Raw genomic sequence first — 20782 nt, forward strand, 5'->3', positions numbered from 1 at the left:
ACCCATGCTCTACCAAGGTTTCACAGCACACAGCTTTGACCTACTACAGTAGCTATAATGGTATTGTACTTCAAACAATAAGACATTATCCCACTCCACTACCTTTAAGCTTTTTTTTTATTACATGAAAACAAGCTTTGCTTTTATACTTACAAGACCATATGGCTCGATTGAGCTGTTTTGTCTTGTAGTAACGTGGTGCCTGCCTGTATTTCCTTAAACCTAAATATCTATTTATATAAATATATATTTCATAATAACATAATTTTGGTCAGTAGGTGCCCACCATAGCAACAGGTGGTGGTGTGTTGGACAGTCACTCATACAGATAAAATGAGCTAGCCTGTCTACATTCCTGATTTCTGTAACCGTTAGCTTACGTGCGTAATATTGACATAAGCTCAGAACCACTTGTTTTTCAAACATGGTCCTGTTTTGTCAATTGCTGTGCTGATCAATGGACAGTTCATTACCTCTGTCAAAATAACATTAAAGTTATGTTTATACTTGTATTTATTTTGCAATTAAGAGATGGCGACGCAAAAATAATACACATTTACAATAGGCATATATATATATATAAAAATACAAAGTGGAATTAAAATGTATTTAATTGTCTTAATTTTTTTACCCAAAATACTCTGTACTGTCAAATTGGAAGAAAACAATCGAACATTTGAAGATAACAAAAAGTGTGTGTATGTATATATATATATATATATATATATATACACACACACACAGTGGGGCAAAAAAGTATTTAGTCAGCCACCAATTGTGCAAGTTCTCCCACTTAAAAAGATGAGAGGCCTGTAATTTTCATCATAGGTACACTTCAACTATGACAGACAAAATGAGAAAAAACAATCCAGAAAATCACATTGTAGGAGTTTTAATGAATTTATTTGCAAATTATGGTGGAAAATAAGTATTTGGTCAATAACAAAAGTTTATCTCAATACTTTGTTATATACCCTTTGTTGGCAATGACAGAGGTCAAATGTTTTCTGTAAGTCTTCACAAGGTTTTCACACACTGTTGCTGGTATTTTGGCCCATTCCTCCATGCAGATCTCCTCTAGAGCAGTGATGTTTTGGGGCTGTCGCTGGGCAACACGGACTTTCAACTCCCTCCAAAGATTTTCTATGGGGTTGAGATCTGGAGACTGTCTAGGCCACTCCAGGACCTTGAAATGCTTCTTACGAAGCCACTCCTTCGTTGCCCGGGCGGTGTGTTTGGGATCATTGTCATGCTAAAAGACCCAGCCACGTTTCATCTTCAATGCCCTTGCTGATGGAAGGAGGTTTTCACTCAAAACGATACATGGCCCCATTCATTCTTTCCTTTACACGGATCAGTCGTCCTGGTCCCTTTGCAGAAAAACAGCCCCAAAGCATGATGTTTCCACCCCCATGCTTCACAGTAGGTATGGTGTTCTTTGGATGCAACTCAGCATTCTTTGACCTCCAAACACGACGAGTTGAATTTTGACCAAAAAGTTATATTTTGGTTTCATCTGACCATATGACATTCTCCCAATCCTCTTTTGGATCATCCAAATGCTCTCTAGCAAACTTCAGACGGGCCTGGACATGTACTGGCTTAAGCAGGGGGACACGTCTGGCACTGCAGGATTTGAGTCCCTGGTGGCGTAGTGTGTTACTGATGGTAGGCTTTGTTACTTTGGTCCCAGCTCTCTGCAGGTCATTCACTAGGTCCCCCCGTGTGTTTCTGGGATTTTTGCTCACCGTTCTTGTGATCATTTTGACCCCATGGGGTGAGATCTTGCGTGGAGCCCCAGATCGAGGGAGATTATCAGTGGTCTTGTATGTCTTCCATTTCCTAATAATTGCTCCCACAGTTGATTTCTTCAAACCAAGCTGCTTACCTATTGCAGATTCAGTCTTCCCAGCCTGGTGCAGGTCTACAATTTTGTTTCTGGTGTCCTTTGACAGCTCTTTGGTCTTGGCCATAGTGGAGTTTGGAGTGTGACTGTTTGAGGTTGTGGACAGGTGTCTTTTATACTGATAACAAGTTCAAACAGGTGCCATTAATACAGGTAACGAGTGGAGGACAGAGGAGCCTCTTAAAGAAGTTACAGGTCTGTGAAAGCCAGAAATCTTGCTTGTTTGTAGGTGACCAAATACTTATTTTAATTTGCAAATAAATTCATTAATACTCCTACAATGTGATTTTCTGGATTGTTTTTTCTCATTTTGTCTGTCATAGTTGACGTGTACCTATGATGAAAATTACAGGCCTCTCTCATCTTTTTAAGTGGGAGAACTTGCACAATTGGTGGCTGACTAAATACTTTTTTGCCCCACTGTATATATATATATATATGAACACCTGAACTAATTTACATTTCTCAACCAAGGAGCTGAATACTGAGAAATGTAAGAGAAATGAACATTGAGAAATGTAACTAAATTAGTTCAGGTGTTCTTATTTGTGCTCTCATTACATACAAGTGTCAAGGCCCACAGTTTACACCGATGACTTCAGCCATGTGTAAAACCTTCCATAGCAAAATATAGCTTTTTGAATCAACTGCCCTTCCTCTCTCCTTCCGAACCCTTTCTCTCCTGCAGCCCAGTCGTTCATGCAGAGCATCAGCAGCCCTCTCTTCATCCTCTCTCTGGTCACCATGTCCATCACTCAGCTACGTCTCATCTTCTACATGGGAGCCATGAACAACATCCTGGAGGCCCTCAGTGATGGAGACCTCAACACTGGTGGGTACAGCTGCTAGGGCTGGGTGAGCCATGAACAACATCCTGGAGACCTCAACACTGGTGGGTACTGCTGTTAGGGCTGGGTGAGCCATGAACAACATCCTGGAGGCCCTCAGCGATGGAGACCTCAACACTGGTGGGTACTGCTGCTAGGGCTGGCTGAGCCATGAACAACATCCTGGAGATCCTCAACACTGGTGGGTACAGCTGCTAGGGCTGGGTGAGCTATGAACAACATCCTGTGTGGATATCAATTCCTAATTCATTTCCTAACTACAATACCTAATTAAATATTTTGCCACAACAGTTCTCTCAATTAAATTCCATCTCAAAATCCAATTCTCAGTCAATTCAAAACCACAATTCCCGAATGTAATATTCTGCCGTAACAATCACATAATTAAAGTCCATCTCTAGACCAATTCCCTGAATGTAATATTCTGCCGTAACAATCACATAATTAAAGTCCATCTCTAGACCAATTCCCTGAATGTAATATTCTGCCGTAACAATCACATAATTAAAGTCCATCTCTGGACCAATTCCCTGAATGTAACTTCCTGTCACTTATTTCAACTCAAGCCAACTTCCTCCACTCACGGCAGATTCCAAATACCAACTTTACCTCTTAACGAACTAAATATCTAAAACACCTTTGCTACACAATTTATTTTTTTATATATTCAAACAAAACACTTTATGTAACATTTACACGTCAATTTGCCTAAATATCAATTTTATTAAATACGATTCATAATAATAATTAGAAGACCCTGCAAACTGTGGTCATATGAACAACACTACAAGCACATGTGTGCTTCCCCACCGGATACCTGGGTACATTACATGATCCAAAAACACCAAGACAGTCGTGAAGAGGGCACGACAACGCCTTTTCCCCTTCAGGTGATTGAAAAGATTTGGCATGGGTCGCCAGATCCTCAAAGTTCTACAGTTGCACCATCGAGAGCATCCTGACCGGTTACATCACTGCCTGGTATGGCAACTGCTCGGCATCTGATTATAATGCGCTACAGACGGTAATGTGTACGACCCAGTACATCACTGGGGCCAAGCTTCCTGCCATCCAGGACCTCTATACCAGGCGGTGTCAGAGGAAGGCCAATAAAATTGTCAGAGAGGACAGACTGTTCTCCATATACTTTTGGCCATGTAATGTATGCCTGTCTAAATGAAGCAATAACACTAAAGGTGGAGTGGAATCCTATATTAGTTGTTTATTAATTCAGGAGGTACAGAGGCCTTACAAAAGTATTCACCCCTTTTGCCATGAAGCCCCTAAATAAGATCTGGTGCAACCAATTACCTTCAGGAGTCACATAATTAGTTAAATAAAGTCCACTTGTGTGCAATCTAAGTGTCACATTATCTGTCACATGATTTCAGTATATATATACACCTGTTCTGAAAGGCCCCAGAGTCTGCAACACCACTAAGCAAGCGGCACCATGAAGCACTCTGGGTAGAGTAAAACGCTGACTCAAAACCACGCCCATCATTATCATATTTCCCAGCATGCTCTATTGCAGGTTCCTTTTTAGAAATCTTTATTTCAATATCTGTGTTTTTTGCATGTACATTGATTGGGTGATTTTACAAAGATAATTAGCATACGTTTTTCTAAACTAAACTAATCTGTTAGTAGCTGGATTTACTGAGATGGTTGTTCCAGTTTAAATGGTATCCGAGCCGACAAGGTATAAAATCTGATGTGACCTCGAGCCAAGGCACTTAATCCTAATGTGCTCCAGGGACGCTTTACTACTGTGGCTAACTCTGTAAAACAACACATTTCACTGTGTATGTGACAATAAAACATGTATTTTTTCCAAGGCTGGAAGTTAGCCTCACAACATGTCATAGTTCTCTGTAGCTCAGTTGGTAGAACATGGCTCTTCTGTAGTCCTCTGTAGCTCAGTTGGTAGAACATGGCTCTTCTGTAGTCCTCTGTAGCTCAGTTGGTAAAACATGGCTCTTCTGTAGTCTTCTGTAGCTCAGTTGGTAAAACATGGCTCTTCTGTAGTCCTCTGTAGCTCAGTTGGTAGAACATGGCTCTTCTGTAGTCCTCTGTAGCTCAGTTGGTAGAACATGGCTCTTCTGTAGCTCAGTTGGTAAAACATGGCTCTTCTGTAGTCCTCTGTAGCTCAGTTGGTAAAACATGGCTCTTCTGTAGTCCTCTGTAGCTCAGTTGGTAGAACATGGCTCTTCTGTAGTCCTCTGTAGCTCAGTTGGTAGAACATGGCTCTTCTGTAGTCTTCTGTAGCTCAGTTGGTAAAACATGGCACTTCTGTAGTCCTCTGTAGCTCAGTTGGTAGAACATGGCTCTTCTGTAGTCCTCTGTAGCTCAGTTGGTAGAACATGGCTCTTCTGTAGCTCAGTTGGTAAAACATGGCACTTCTGTAGTCCTCTGTAGCTCAGTTGGTAAAACATGGCTCTTCTGTAGTCCTCTGTAGCTCAGTTGGTAGAACATGGCTCTTCTGTAGTCCTCTGTAGCTCAGTTGGTAAAACATGGCTCTTCTGTATTCCTCTGTAGCTCAGTTGGTAAAACATGGGTCTTCTGTAGTCCTCTGTAGCTCAGTTGGTAGAACATGGCTCTTCTGTAGTCCTCTGTAGCTCAGTTGGTAGAACATGGCTCTTCTGTAGTCCTCTGTAGCTCAGTTGGTAGAACATGGCTCTTCTGTAGTCCTCTGTAGCTCAGTTGGTAGAACATGGCTCTTCTGTAGTCCTCTGTAGCTCAGTTGGTAGAAAATGGCTCTTGCAACTCCAAGATAGTGGGTTTGATTCCCAATACCACCCTTTTTGTAAAATATATGTTTGACTGTAAGTTTCTTTAGGTAGAAGCAGTCAGATAAATGTGTTGTAGAATTATACAGAATAAGACTGGTTTAGGAAGGACACCAATTTCGGGAATTTGGTTGAACAATCCCTTTAATTGGACCAGAACAACCAAACCTTAAAACATTACGAAAATAATGCATATAGAGTAATGTATCTCATTTAAATTATTTGATTGATTTAAAACACAGTTTTGCATTCAAATTCAAGGCCAAATGCTTTACATCCAGGAAGGAATTTGCAGCAATTATAATGTAATTCAAGATTTAAAATTTCATTCCAATTATGTTTTTATTTTCAGATTAAATTCCAATTCAGACAGTGTAAATTCTAAGTCAATTCCAACTCCATTCAATTGATGGTTTTCTACTTCAATTCCAATTCAATTTATATATAGACAATTACAATTACATTCCAAGGATGGTTTTTGTTCAATTCCAATTGACAGTCTAAATTCCAATTACATTTTTTTGAAGATTTCTGCAATTCCAATTAAATTCCAAGTAAATTCTCCACTTCCTACTTGAATTACAGAATTGAATTTGGAATTTGAATTACATCTCTCTCTCTCTCCCCTGCAGTGGAGATAATGGAAGTTGGTAAGACCACAGGCCTATTGGTCTAGACTAGTACATTAAACATTTACCTAGTTACTGTCTGAACATTTAACCCTGGTCCCACCTAGTTACTGTCTGGGTAGTAGAGACTGAACATTTAACCCTGGTCCCACCTAGCTACTGTCTGGGTAGTAGAGACTGAACATTTAACCCTGGTCCCACCTAGTTAGCATTATGACCATAACCATAGCCATGTAATAGTTAGCATTATGACCATAGCCATGTAATAGTTAGTATTATGACCATAACCATGTAATAGTTAGCATTATGACCATAACCATAGCCATGTAATAGTTAGCATTATGACCATAACCATGTAATAGTTAGCATTATGACCATAACCATAGCCATGTAATAGTTAGCATTATGACCATAACCATGTAATAGTTAGCATTATGACCATAACCATAGCCATGTAATAGTTAGCATTATGACCATAGCCATGTAATAGTTAGCATTATGACCATAGCCATGAAATAGTTAGCATTATGACCATAACCATAGCCATGTAATAGTTAGCATTATGACCATAACCATGTAATAGTTAGCATTATGACCATAACCATAGCCATGTAATAGTTAGCATTATGACCATAACCATGAAATAGTTAGCATTATGACCATAACCATAGCCATGTAATAGTTAGCATTATGACCATAACCATGTAATAGTTAGCATTATGACCATAACCATAGCCATGTAATAGTTAGCATTATGACCATAACCATGTAATAGTTAGCATTATGACCATAACCATAGCCATGTAATAGTTAGCATTATGACCATAGCCATGTAATAGTTAGCATTATGACCATAGCCATGAAATAGTTAGCATTATGACCATAGCCATGTAATAGTTAGCATTATGACCATAGCCATGTAATAGTTAGCATTATGACCATAGCCATGAAATAGTTAGCATTATGACCATAACCATAGCCATGTAATAGTTAGCATTATGACCATAACCATGTAATAGTTAGCATTATGACCATAACCATAGCCATGTAATAGTTAGCATTATGACCATAACCATAGCCATGTAATAGTTAGCATTATGACCATAACCATAGCCATGTAATAGTTAGCATTATGACCATAAACATAGCCATGTAATAGTTAGCATTAGACCATGACCATAGCCATGTAATAGTTAGCATTATGACCATAGCCATGTAATAGTTAGCATTATGACCATAACCATAGCCATGTAATAGTTAGCATTATGACCATGACCATAGCCATGTAATAGTTAGCATTATGACCATAGCCATGTAATAGTTAGCATTATGACCATAGCCATGTAATAGTTAGCATTATGACCATAGCCATGTAATAGTTAGCATTATGACCATAGCCATGAAATAGTTAGCATTATGACCATAGCCATGTAATAGTTAGCATTATGACCATAGCCATGTAATAGTTAGCATTATGACCATAGCCATGTAATAGTTAGCATTATGACCATAGCCATGTAATAGTTAGCATTATGACCATAACCATAGCCATGTAATAGTTAGCATTATGACCATAACCATAGCCATGTAATAGTTAGCATTATGACCATAGCCATGAAATAGTTAGCATTATGACCATAGCCATGTAATAGTTAGCATTATGACCATAGCCATGTAATAGTTAGCATTATGACCATAACCATAGCCATGTAATAGTTAGCATTATGACCATAACCATAGCCATGTAATAGTTAGCATTAGACCATGACCATAGCCATGTAATAGTTAGCATTATGACCATAGCCATGTAATAGTTAGCATTATGACCATAACCATAGCCATGTAATAGTTAGCATTATGACCATGACCATAGCCATGTAATAGTTAGCATTATGACCATAGCCATGTAATAGTTAGCATTATGACCATAGCCATGTAATAGTTAGCATTATGACCATAACCATGTAATAGTTAGCATTATGACCATAGCCATGTAATAGTTAGCATTATGACCATAACCATAGCCATGTAATAGTTAGCATTATGACCATAACCATAGCCATGTAATAGTTAGCATTATGACCATAGCCATGTAATAGTTAGCATTATGACCATAACCATGTAATAGTTAGCATTATGACCATAGCCATGTAATAGTTAGCATTATGACCATAGCCATGTAATAGTTAGCATTATGACCATAACCATAGCCATGTAATAGTTAGCATTATGACCATAGCCATGTAATAGTTAGCATTATGACCATAGCCATGTAATAGTTAGCATTATGACCATAACCATAGCCATGTTATAGTTAGCATTATGACCATAGCCATGTAATAGTTAGCATTATGACCATAACCATGTAATAGTTAGCATTATGACCATAACCATAGCCATGTAATAGTTAGCATTATAACCATAACCATGTAATAGTTAGCATTATGACCATAACCATAGCCATGTAATAGTTAGCATTATGACCATAATGAGCTAACCCAGTGCCAGCTAACTGAATACTGGACATCCGCTGTGTATTATTAACATGGACAAGTTATTTATTGCACTGTCTAATAATATTTTTTTTCTCTGTCTCTCCCTCCCTCTCTCTCTCCCTCTCTCTCTCTCTCTCTCTCTCTCTCTCTCTCCTTATTCTCCTTCCTCCCCTCCTCCTTCCTTCTCCCTCCCCCCTCCCTCCCTACCTCCTCCCTTCCTCCCTTCCTCCTCCCTCCTCCCCCCCCCTCCCTCCCCTCCTCGCTACAGTCAGTCTGTACTCCTCTATCTTCGGCATGCTGCAGCTACTGTGTCTGATGACGACTCCTGTGATTGGTCAGATTATGGACTGGAAGTTGAAGGACTGTGACGATGGAGAGGATGAGAAGGAACCAGCCAGCAAGTAAGACACTGTCACCTAACCCCTACACCCTAACCCCTACACCCTAACCCCTACACCCTAGCCCCTAGCCCCTAACCCCTACACCCTAGCCCCTAGCCCATAACCCCTAACCCCTAGCCCCTAACCCCTACACCCTAGCCCCTAGCCCATAACCCCTAACCCCTACACCCTAACCCCTACACCCTAGCCCCTAACCCCTATACCCTAGCCCCTAGCCCATAACCCCTTACCCCTACACCCTAGCCCCTACACCCTAACCCCTAGCCCCTAACCCCTACACCCTAACCCCTACACCCTAACCCCTACACCCTAGCCCCTAACCCCTACACCCTAGCCCCTAGCCCATAACCCCTAACCCCTACACCTACACCCTAGCCCATAACCCCTAACCCCTACACCCTAACCCCTACACCCTAGCCCCTAGCCCATAACCCCTACACCCTAACCCCTAACCCCTAACCCCTACACCCTAACCCCTACACCCTAGCCCATAACCCCTAACCCCTACACCCTACACCCCTAACCCCTACACCCTAACCCCTACACCCTAACCCCTACACCCTACACCCTAACCTAGGAACTAACCCCTAGGAACTAACCCCTAGGAACTAACCCCTAGGAACTAGCCCCTAACCCCTAGCCCCTAACCCCTACACCCTAACCCCTAGCCCCTAACCCCTACTAGGGGTTAGTTCCTAGGGGTTAGGAGTTAGGGGTTAGTTCCTAGGGGTTAGGGGCTAGTTCCTAGGGGTTAGGGGCTAGTTCCTAGGGGTTAGGGGCTAGTTCCTAGGGGCTAGTTCCTAGGGGTTAGGAGCTAGGGGTTAGGAGCTAGGGGTTAGTTCCTAGGGGTTAGGGGCTAGTTCCTAGGGGTTAGGGGTTAGTTCCTAGGGGTTAGGGGTTAGTTCCTAGGGGTTAGTTCCTAGGGGTTAGGGGCTAGTTCCTAGGGGTTAGGGGCTAGTTCCTAGGGGTTAGTTCCTAGGGGTTAGGGGTTAGTTCCTAGGGGTTAGGAGCTAGGGGTTAGTTCCTAGGGGTCAGGGGTTAGTTCCTAGGGGTTAGGGGTTAGTTCCTAGGGGTTAGGGGCTAGTTCCTAGGGGTTAGTTCCTAGGGGTTAGTGGCTAGGGGTTAGTTCCTAGGGGTTAGGGGCTAGTTCCTAGGGGTTAGTTCCTAGGGGTTAGTTCCTAGGGGTTAGTTCCTAGGGGTTAGGGGTTAGTTCCTAGGGGTTAGGAGCTAGGGGTTAGTTCCTAGGGGTCAGGGGTTAGTTCCTAGGGGTTAGGGGCTAGTTCCTAGGGGTTAGTTCCTAGGGGTTAGTGGCTAGGGGTTAGTTCCTAGGGGTTAGGGGTTAGTTCCTAGGGGCTAGTGGTTATGTCCACCTAGCTATCTGGAGATGAATGTACTGACTATGGCAGGTCCACCTAGCTATCTGGAGATGAATGTACTGACTATGACTGGTCCACCTAGCTCTCTGAAGATGAATTGAATTGACTATGACTGGTCCACCTAGCTATCTGGAGATGAATGTACTGACTATGACTGGTCCACCTAGCTATCTGGAGATGAATGGACTGACTATGACTGGTCCACCCAGCTATCTGGAGATGAATGGACTGACTATGACTGGTCCACCTAGCTATCTGGAGATGAATGTAGTAATGGGAGGTTGTTCTGGATAAGAGGTCTGCTAAATGTTGGGAATAGGTTCTGACTTCCTCTAGTTTTCCCTCTCCTCCCCCTCCCCCTCCCCCTCCCCTCTCCTCCACCCTCCCCCTCCACTCCCCCTCCCCTCCACCCTCCCCCTCCCCTCTCCTCCACCCTCCCCCTCCCCTCTCCTCCACCCTCCCCCTCCACTCCCCCTCCCCCTCCTCCACTCCCCCTCCCCCTCCTCCACTCCCCCTCCCCTCTCCTCCACCCTCCCCCTCCACTCCCCTCCCCTCTCCTCCACTCCCCCTCCCCTCCTCTCCTCTACCCTCCCCCTCCACGCCCCCTTTCCTCTCCTCCACTCCCCCTCCCCTCTCCTCCACCCTCCCTCCCCTCTCCTCCACCCTCCCCCTCCCACTCCCCCTCCCCCTCCACCCTCCCCCTCCCCTCTCCTCCACCCTCCACTCCCCCTCCCCCTCCTCCACTCCCCCTCCCCTCTCCTCCCCCTCCACTCCCCCCTCCCCCCCCTCCTCCAATCCCCCTCCCCTCTCCTCCCCCTCCACTCCCCCTCCCCTCTCCTCTACCCTCCCCCTCCACTCCCCCTCCCCTCTCCTACCCCTCCCCCTCCCCCTCCCCTCTCCTCCCCCTCCACTCCCCCCCATCTCCTCCCCCTCCACTCCCCCTCCCCTTTCCTCCACCCTCCCCCTCCACTCCCTCTCCCATCTCTTCTACCCTCCCCTCCACTCCCCCCTCCCCCCCCCTCTCCCCCCCCCTCTCCCTCCCCCCCCCCCCCCCCCTCCAGGGATCAGCCCAAGCGCAGAGACAGACAAATCCAGAAGGTGACCAATGCCATGCGAGCATTCATCCTGACCAACGTCCTATTGGTGGGATTCGGCATCACCTGCCTAGTGCCCAACCTCCCTCTGCAGGTGAGTGCTCCGTCCAACTGTCACTCAAACTACGCCACCGCCTCCCCTCACCACCTCTTGGCCAATCAGCAGTAGTTTTCCAGTGCCAGTTGACAGCTGATAGAGGAATGAGATGAGAGTAGTGCTCTGTCACCTTCTATAGGTTTTACAGTGGAACTACAGAAAGAAATGATCTGTAAATCCCTGTAGTGGGCAATATCAGCTTCTAGACAAAACACCCCAGGGCTCTCTAACCCTGTTGCTGGAGAGAAGCCCTCCTGGAGGTTTACACCAGGGCTCTCTAACCCTGTTGCTGGAGAGAGGCCCTCCTGGAGGTTTACACCAGGGCTCTCTAACCCTGTTGCTGGAGAGAGGCCCTCCTGGAGGTTTACACCAGGGCTCTCTAACCCTGTTGCTGGAGAGATGCCCTCCTGGAGGTTTACACCAGGGCTCTCCAACCCTGTTCCTGGAGAGAAACCCTCCTGGAGGTTTATACTCCAACCCTGTTCCTGGAGAGAGGCCCTCCTGTAGGTTTATACTCCAACCCTGTTCCTGGAGAGATACTCCTCCTGTAGGTTTTCATTCCAACCCTGTTCCTGGAGAGAGACCATCCTGGAGGTTTTAACTCCAACCCTGTTCCTGGAGAGATAGTCCTCCTGTAGGTTTTCATTCCAACCCTGTTCCTGGAGAGAGACCATCCTGGAGGTTTATACTCCAACCCTGTTCCTGGAGAGATACCCTCCTGGAGGTTTTAACTCTAACCCTGTTCCTGGAGAGATAGCCCTCCTGGAGGTTTATACTCCAACCCTGTTCCTGGAGAGATACCCTCCTGGAGGTTTTAACTCTAACCCTGTTCCTGGAGAGATACCCCTCCTGGAGGTTTATACTCCATCCCTGTTCCTGGAGACACCCTCCTGGAGGTTTATACTCCAGCCCTGTTCCTGGAGATACCCCTCCTGGAGGTTTATACTCCAACCCTGTTCCTGGAGAGATACCCTCCTGGAGGTTTATACTCCAACCCTGTTCCTAGAGAGATCCTCCTCCTGTAGGTTTTCATTCCAACCCTGTTCCTGGAGAGATACCCTCCTGGAGGTTTATACTCCAACCCTGTTCCTGGAGAGAGACCATCCTGGAGGTTTTAACTCCAACCCTGTTCCTGGAGAGATACCCACTTGGAGGTTTTAACTCCAACACTGTTCCTGGAGAGAAACCCTCCTATAGGTTTTAACTCCAACCCTGTTCCTGGAGAGAAACCCTCCTGGAGGTTTTAACTCCAACCCTGTTCCTGGAGAGATACCCTCCTGGAGGTTTATACTCCAGCCCTGTTCCTGGAGATACCCCTCCTGGAGGTTTATACTCCAACCCTGTTCCTGGAGAGATACCCCTCCTGTAGGTATTCATTCCAACCCTGTTCCTGGAGAGATACCCTCCTGGAGGTTTTTACTCCAACCCTGTTCCTGGAGAGAGACCATCCTGGAGGTTTTAACTCCAACCCTGTTCCTGGAGAGAAACCCTCCTGTAGGTTTTAACTCCAACCCTGTTCCTGGAGAGAAACCCTCCTGGAGGTTTATACTCCAACCCTGTTCCTGGAGAGAGACCCTCCTGTAGGTTTTAACTCCAACCCTGTTCCTGGAGAGAAACCCTCCTGGAGGTTTTAACTCCAACCCTGTTCCTGGAGAGATACCCACCTGGAGGTTTTAACTCCAACCCTGTTCCTGGAGAGAGACCATCCTGGAGGTTTTAACTCCAACTCTGTTCCTGGAGAGATACCCCTCCTGTAGGTTTTCATTCCAACCCTGTTCCTGGAGAGATACCCTCCTGGAGGTTTTAACTCTAACCCTGTTCCTGGAGAGATACCCACCTGGAGGTTTTTACTCCAACCCTGTTCCTGGAGAGAAACCCTCCTGGAGGTTTTAACTCCAACCCTGTTCCTGGAGAGAAACCCTCCTGTAGGTTTTAACTCCAACCCTGTTCCTGGAGAGAGACCCTCCTGGAGGTTTATACCAACCCTGTTCCTGGAGAGATACCCTCCTGGAGGTTTATACCAACCCTGTTCCTGGAGAGATACCCTCCTGTAGGTTTTAACTCCAACCCTGTTCCTGGAGAGAAACCCTCCTGGAGGTTTTAACTCCAACCCTGTTCCTGGAGAGATACCCACCTGGAGGTTTTAACTCCAACCCTGTTCCTGGAGAGAGACCCTCCTGTAGGTTTTAACTCCAACCCTGTTCCTGGAGAGAAACCCTCCTGTAGGTTTTTAACTCCAACCCTGTTCCTGGAGAGATACCCTCCTGGAGGTTTATACTCCAACCCTGTTCCTGGAGAGATACCCTCCTGGAGGTTTATACTCCAACCCTGTTCCTGGAGAGAAACCCTCCTGTAGGTTTTAACTCCAACCCTGTTCCTGGAGAGAAACCCTCCTGTAGGTTTTAACTCCAACCCTGTTCCTGGAGAGAAACCCTCCTGTAGGTTTTTAACTCCAACCCTGTTCCTGGAGAGATACCCTCCTGGAGGTTTATACTCCAACCCTGTTCCTGGAGAGAAACCCTCCTGGAGGTTTATACTCCAACCCTGTTCCTGGAGAGATACCCTCCTGGAGGTTTATACTCCAACCCTGTTCCTGGAGATCTACCCTCCTGGAGGTTTATACTCCAACCCTGTTCCTGGAGAGATACCCTCCTGGAGGTTTATACTCCAACCCTGTTCCTGGAGAGATACCCTCCTGGAGGTTTATACTCCAACCCTGTTCCTGGAGAGAAACCCTCCTGGAGGTTTATACTCCCACCCTGTTCCTGGAGAGATACCCTCCTGTAGGTTTTTAACTCCAACCCTGTTCCTGGAGAGAAACCATCCTGGAGGTTTATACTCCAACCCTGTTCCTGGAGATATACCCTCCTGGAGGTTTATACTCCAACCCTGTTCCTGGAGAGATACCCTCCTGGAGGTTTATACTCCAACCCTGTTCCTGGAGAGAAACCCTCCTGTAGGTTTTAACTCCAACCCTGTTCCTGGAGAGAAACCCTCCTGTAGGTTTTTAACTCCAACCCTGTTCCTGGAGAGAAACCCTCCTGGAGGTTTATACTCCAACCCTGTTCCTGGAGAGATACCATCCTGGAGGTTTATACTCCAACCCTGTTCCTGGAGAGATACCATCCTGGAGGTTTATACTCCAACCCTGTTCCTGGACATACCCCTCCTGGAGGTTTATACTCCAACCCTGTTCCTGGAGATACCCTCCTGGAGGTTTATACTCCAACCCTGTTCCTGGAGATCTACCCTCCTGGAGGTTTATACTCCAACCCTGTTCCTGGAGATACCCTCCTGGAGGTTTATACTCCAACCCTGTTCCTGGAGATACCCTCCTGGAGGTTTATACTCCAACCCTGTTCCTGGAGAGAGACCCTCCTGGAGGTTTATACTCCAACCCTAGCATACCTGATTATAATAACTAACTGGTTGATAAGCGGAAGGTCAGTTACGTCTCGGGTTGGAGTGAAAACCTTCAGGAGGCACAGGAGGTTGGTGGCTCCTTAATTTGGGGAGGACGAGCTTCACGTTATTGGCTGGAGCAGAATAAGTGGATGGGTATCAAATACATAATGGTTTCCATGTGTTTCCATGTGTTTCCATGTGTTTGATGCCGTTCCATTCGCTCCATTCCAGCCATTATTATGAGCCGTCCTCCCCTCAGCAGCCTCCTCTGACAGGAGCCCTAGTCCCTATACCCTAGTCCCTATACCCTAGTCCCTACACCCTAGCCCCTACACCCTAGTCCCTACCCCCTAGCCCCTATACCCTAGCCCCTATACCCTAGCCCCTATACCCTAGCCCCTATACCCTAGCCCCTACACCCTAGCCCCTACACCCTAGCCCCTACACCCTAGCCCCTATACCCTATACCCTAGCCCCTATACCCTATACCCTAGCCCCTAGCCCCTACACCCTAACCCTTATACCCTAGCCCCTACACCCTAGCCCCTACACCCTAACCCCTATAACCTAGCCCCTACACCCTAGCACCTACACCCTAGCCCCTACACCCTAGCCCCTACACCCTAGCCCCTATACCCTAGCCCCTACACCCTAGACCCTTCACCCTAACCCCTATACCCTAGCCCCTACACCCTGGCCCTACACCCTAGCCCCTACACCCTAACCCCTACACCCTAGCCCCTATACCCTAACCCCTACACCCTAGCCGTACACCCTAGCTCCTACACCCTAGCCCCTATACCCTAGCCCCTATACCCTAGCCCCTACACCGTAGCCCCTACACCCTAGCCCCTACACCCTACACCCTAGCCCCTATATCCTAGCCCCTATACCCTAGCCCCTACACCCTAGCCCCTACACCCTAGCCCCTACACCCTAGCCCCTACACCCTAGCCCCTATACCCTAACCCCTATACCCTAGCCCCTATACCCTAGCCCCTACACCCTAGCCCCTACACCATAACCCCTATAACCTAGCCCCTACACCCTAGCCCCTACACCCTAGCCCCTATTCCCTAGTCCATATACCCTAGCCCCTACACCCTAGCCCCTATACCCTAACCCCTATACCCTAGCCCCTATACCCTAGCCCCTACACCCTAGCCCCTACACCATAACCCCTATAACCTAGCCCCTACACCCTAGCCCCTACACCCTAGCCCCTATTCCCTAGTCCATATACCCTAGCCCCTACACCCTAGCCCCTACACCCTAACCCCTACACCCTAGCCCCTATACCCTAGCCCCTACACCCTAACCCCTATACCCTAGCCCCTATACCCTAGCCCCTACACCCTAACCCCTACACCCTAGCCCCTATACCCTAGCCCCAATACCCTAGCCCCAATACCCTAGCCCCTATACCCTAGCCCCTATACCCTAGCCCCTATACCCTAGCCCCTACACCCTAGCCCCTACACCATAACCCCTATAACCTAGCCCCTACACCCTAGCCCCTACACCCTAGTCCATATACCCTAGCCCCTACACCCTAGCCCCTATACCCTAGCCCCTATACCCTAGCCCCTACACCCTAGTCCTTACTCCCTAGTCCCTACATCCTAGCCCCTACATCCTAGCCCCAATACCCTAGCCCCTATACCCTAGCCCCTATACCCTAGCCCCTACACCCTAGTCCTTACTCCCTAGTCCCTACATCCTAGCCCCTACACCCTAGTCCTTACTCCCTAGCCCCTACATCCTAGCCCCTATACCCTAGCCCCTACACCCTAGCCCCTACACCCTAGCCCCTATAACCTAGCCCCTACACCCTAGCACCTACACCCTAGCCCCTACACCCTAGCCCCTACACCCTAGCCCCTATACCCTAACCCCTATACCCTAGCCCTACACCCTAGCTCCTACACCCTAGCCCCTATACCCTAGCCCCTACACCCTACACCCTAGCCCCTATACCCTAGCCCCTATACCCTAGCCCCTATACCCTAGCCCCTACACCCTAGCCCCTACACCTAGCCCCTACACCCTAGCCCCTACACCCTAGCCCCTACACCATAACCCCTATACCCTAGCCCCTACACCCTACACCCTAGCCCCTACACCCTAGCCCCTATACCCTAGTCCCTATACCCTAGCCCCTACACCCTAGCCCCTACACCCTAGCCCCAATACCCTAGCCCCTACGCCCTAGCCCCTACACCCTAGCCCCTACACCCTAACCCCTATACCCTAGCCCCTACACCCTAGCCCCTACACCCTAGCCCCTACTCCCTGGGCACCCCTGTATCCATTTTGGGTACCTGACTGACTGGCTGACTGTCGTCTGATTTATTCCTTCTCTCCTCAGATCTTGTCATTTGTCCTCCACACTGTTGTGAGAGGGTTCATCCACTCTGCTACTGGAGGTCTCTACGCTGCTGTGTGAGTACTTCTATAATCCCCTCTGTTACCGGAGGTCTTTATGCTGCTGTGTGAGTACTTCTATAATCCCCTCTGCTACCGGAGGTCTTTATGCTGCTGTGTGAGTACTTCTATAATCCATTCTGTTACCGGAGGTCTCTACGCTGCTGTGTGAGTACTTCTATAATCCACTCTGTTACCGGAGGTCTCTACGCTGCTGTGTGAGTACTTCTATAATCCACTCTGTTACCGGAGGTCTCTACGCTGCTGTGTGAGTACTTCTATAATCCGGAGGTCTCTACGCTGCTGTGTGAGTACTTCTATAATCCCCTCTGTTACTGGAGGTCTTTATGCTGCTGTGTGAGTACTTCTATAATCCACTCTGCTACCGGAGGTCTCTATGCTGCTGTGTGAGTACTTCTATAATCCCCTCTGTTACTGGAGGTCTTTATGCTGCTGTGTGAGTACTTCTATAATCCACTCTGTTACCGGAGGTTTCTACGCTGCTGTGTGAGTATTTCTATAATCCCCTCTGCTACCGGAGGTCTTTATGCTGCTGTGTGAGTACTTCTATAATCCACTCTGTTACCGGAGGTCTCTACGCTGCTGTGTGAGTACTTCTATAATCCCCTCTGTTACTGGAGGTCTTTATGCTGCTGTGTGAGTACTTCTATAATCCACTCTGCTACCGGAGGTCTCTATGCTGCTGTGTGAGTACTTCTATAATCCCCTCTGTTACTGGAGGTCTTTATGCTGCTGTGTGAGTACTTCTATAATCCACTCTGTTACCGGAGGTTTCTACGCTGCTGTGTGAGTATTTCTATAATCCCCTCTGCTACCGGAGGTCTTTATGCTGCTGTGTGAGTATTTCTATAATCCCCTCTGTTACCGGAGGTCTCTATGCTGCTGTGTGAGTATTTATATAATCCACTCTGTTACCGGAGGTCTCTACGCTGCTGTGTGAGTACTTCTATAATCCCCTCTGTTACCGGAGGTCTCTACGCTGCTGTGTGAGTACTTCTATAATCCCCTCTGCTACCGGAGGTCTCTATGCTGCTGTGTGAGTACTTCTATAATCCCCTCTGCTACCGGAGGTCTCTATGCTGCTGTGTGAGTACTTCTATAATCCACTCTGCTACCGGAGGTCTCTATGCTGCTGTGTGAGTACTTCTATAATGTCACACATGGTGTGTGTGTGTATATTGATGTGTGTTTTCTGTATCTCTCTAGGTACCCGTCGTCTCAGTTTGGCAGTCTGACAGGGATGCAGTCTCTGGTGTCTGCTCTGTTTGCTCTGTTCCAGCAGCCGCTCTTCATGGCCATGACAGGCCCTCTGAAGGGAGACCCACTCTGGGTGAATGTAGGCCTGCTGGGGGTCAGTATGCTGGGCTTCCTGCTGCCTCTGTACCTGGTGTGTTTCAGACGCACGCTGCATAGCCGCATACAGGACAGAGACCAAAACACCAAGATATACCTCAAGGTCAACGGGTCCGGCAAACCTGAAGGCCTCGTCTAGAGGAAGGAGTAAGAGGGGAGTAAGAGAGAGAGAGAGGAGAGAGAGAGAGAGAAGAGTTTTGCTCTTTGAATATGCACTCTGAGGACACACTCATACACACATATATTTTACACACACACTTTTCAAGCGACTAATGGAAGAGCTGATGCTGTTGTCATGGAAACAGATACTACCTTGGACGGACACCAAGAACTGAGAGAGAGAGAGAGAGAGAGCGAGAGAGAGAGAGAGAGAGAAAGAGAGAGAGAAAGAGAGAGAGAAAGAGAGAGAGAAAGAGAGAGAGAAAGAGAGAGGAGAAAGAGAGAGAGAAAGAGAGAGAGAAAGAGAGAGAAAGAGAGAGAAAGAAAGAGAGAGAGAGATCAGCCCTCTATTTCCTTCCTCTCTTCCTCTTCCCTACCCTCTAGTAGCCAATCACAGCATTTCTCCTTTCAATACATTTCCTGGCTTTCCAGAAATCCTGGTTGGATGATTCCTGCCTATTTATTCCCTTCTGATTTATTGAAAGTTCCCCCGGAATTTTGTTTTTGTTGTTCAACATGATCTAAGTACCAGTTACAAGACAGTTTACAATATAGTACTGTAAGCTTGTAATAATGATAACAGAATAATGTACCTAGAGGAAACTGATCCCATATATGTACCTAGAGGAAACTGATCCTAGATATGTACCCAGGGGAAACTGATCCTAGATATGTACCCAGAGGAAACTGATCCTAGCTATGTACCCAGGGGAAACTGATCCTAGATATGTACCCAGGGGAAACTGATCCTAGATATGTACCTAGGGGAAACTGATACTAGATATGTACCTAGAGGAAACTGATCCTAGATATGTACCTATGGGAAACTGATCCTAGATATGTACCTAGGGGAAACTGATACTAGATCTGTACCTAGAGGAAACTGATCCTAGATATGTACCTAGGGGAAACTGATCCTAGATATGTACCTAGAGGAAACTGATCCTGTACCTAGAGGAAACTGATCCTAGATATGTACCTAGAGGAAACTGATCCTAGATATGTACCTAGAGGAAACTGATCCTAGATATGTACCTAGGGGAAACTGATCCTAGATATGTACCTAGAGGAAACTGATCCTGTACCTAGGGGAAACTGATCCTAGATATGTACCTAGGGGAAACTGATACTAGATATGTACCTAGGGGAAACTGATCCTGTACCTAGGGGAAACTGATCCTAGATATGTACCTAGGGGAAACTGAAACTGATCCTAGATATGTACCTAGGGGAAACTGATCCTAGATATGTACCTAGGGGAAACTGATCCTAGATATGTACCTAGAGGAAACTGATCCTAGATATGTACCTAGAGGAAACTGATCCTAGATATGTACCTAGGTGAAACTGATCCTAGATATGTACCTATGGGAAACTGATCCTAGATATGTACCTAGGGGAAACTGATCCTGTACCTAGAGGAAACTGATCCTGTACCTAGGGGAAACTGATCCTAGATATGTACCTAGAGGAAACTTATCCTAGATATGTACCTAGGGGAAACTGATCCTAGATATGTACCTAGGGGAAACTGATCCCAGATATGTACCTAGAGGAAACTGATCCTGTACCTAGGGGAAACTGATCCTAGATATGTACCTAGGGGAAACTGATCCTGTACCTAGGGGAAACTGATCCTAGATATGTACCTAGAGGAAACTGATCCTAGATATGTACCTAGAGGAAACTGATCCTAGATATGTACCTAGGGGAAACTGATCCAGTACCTAGAGGAAACTGATCATAGATAAGTACCTAGAGGAAACTGATCCTAGATATGTACCT

At 46.6% G+C, this 20782-nt stretch overlaps 1 protein-coding gene across 1 annotated transcript in view; it reads left to right on the top strand.

The window, feature by feature from the left end:
• The window catches only part of LOC115183641 (large neutral amino acids transporter small subunit 4), a gene marked incomplete at its 5' end in the record, with an annotated part of 22914 nt that extends 3699 nt beyond the window's left edge, over positions 1 to 19215 (top strand). The window contains 5 exon segments of the mRNA XM_029744750.1: positions 2595 to 2738; positions 8936 to 9068; positions 11506 to 11632; positions 17409 to 17482; positions 18692 to 19215. Of these exon segments, the coding sequence (XP_029600610.1) occupies positions 2595 to 2738; positions 8936 to 9068; positions 11506 to 11632; positions 17409 to 17482; positions 18692 to 18977 (764 nt within the window).
• Between the last annotated feature and the right edge of the window lie 1567 nt (positions 19216 to 20782).

Source organism: Salmo trutta, unplaced genomic scaffold (assembly GCF_901001165.1).
Source record: "Salmo trutta unplaced genomic scaffold, fSalTru1.1, whole genome shotgun sequence".
NCBI classification, from domain to species: domain Eukaryota; kingdom Metazoa; phylum Chordata; class Actinopteri; order Salmoniformes; family Salmonidae; genus Salmo; species Salmo trutta.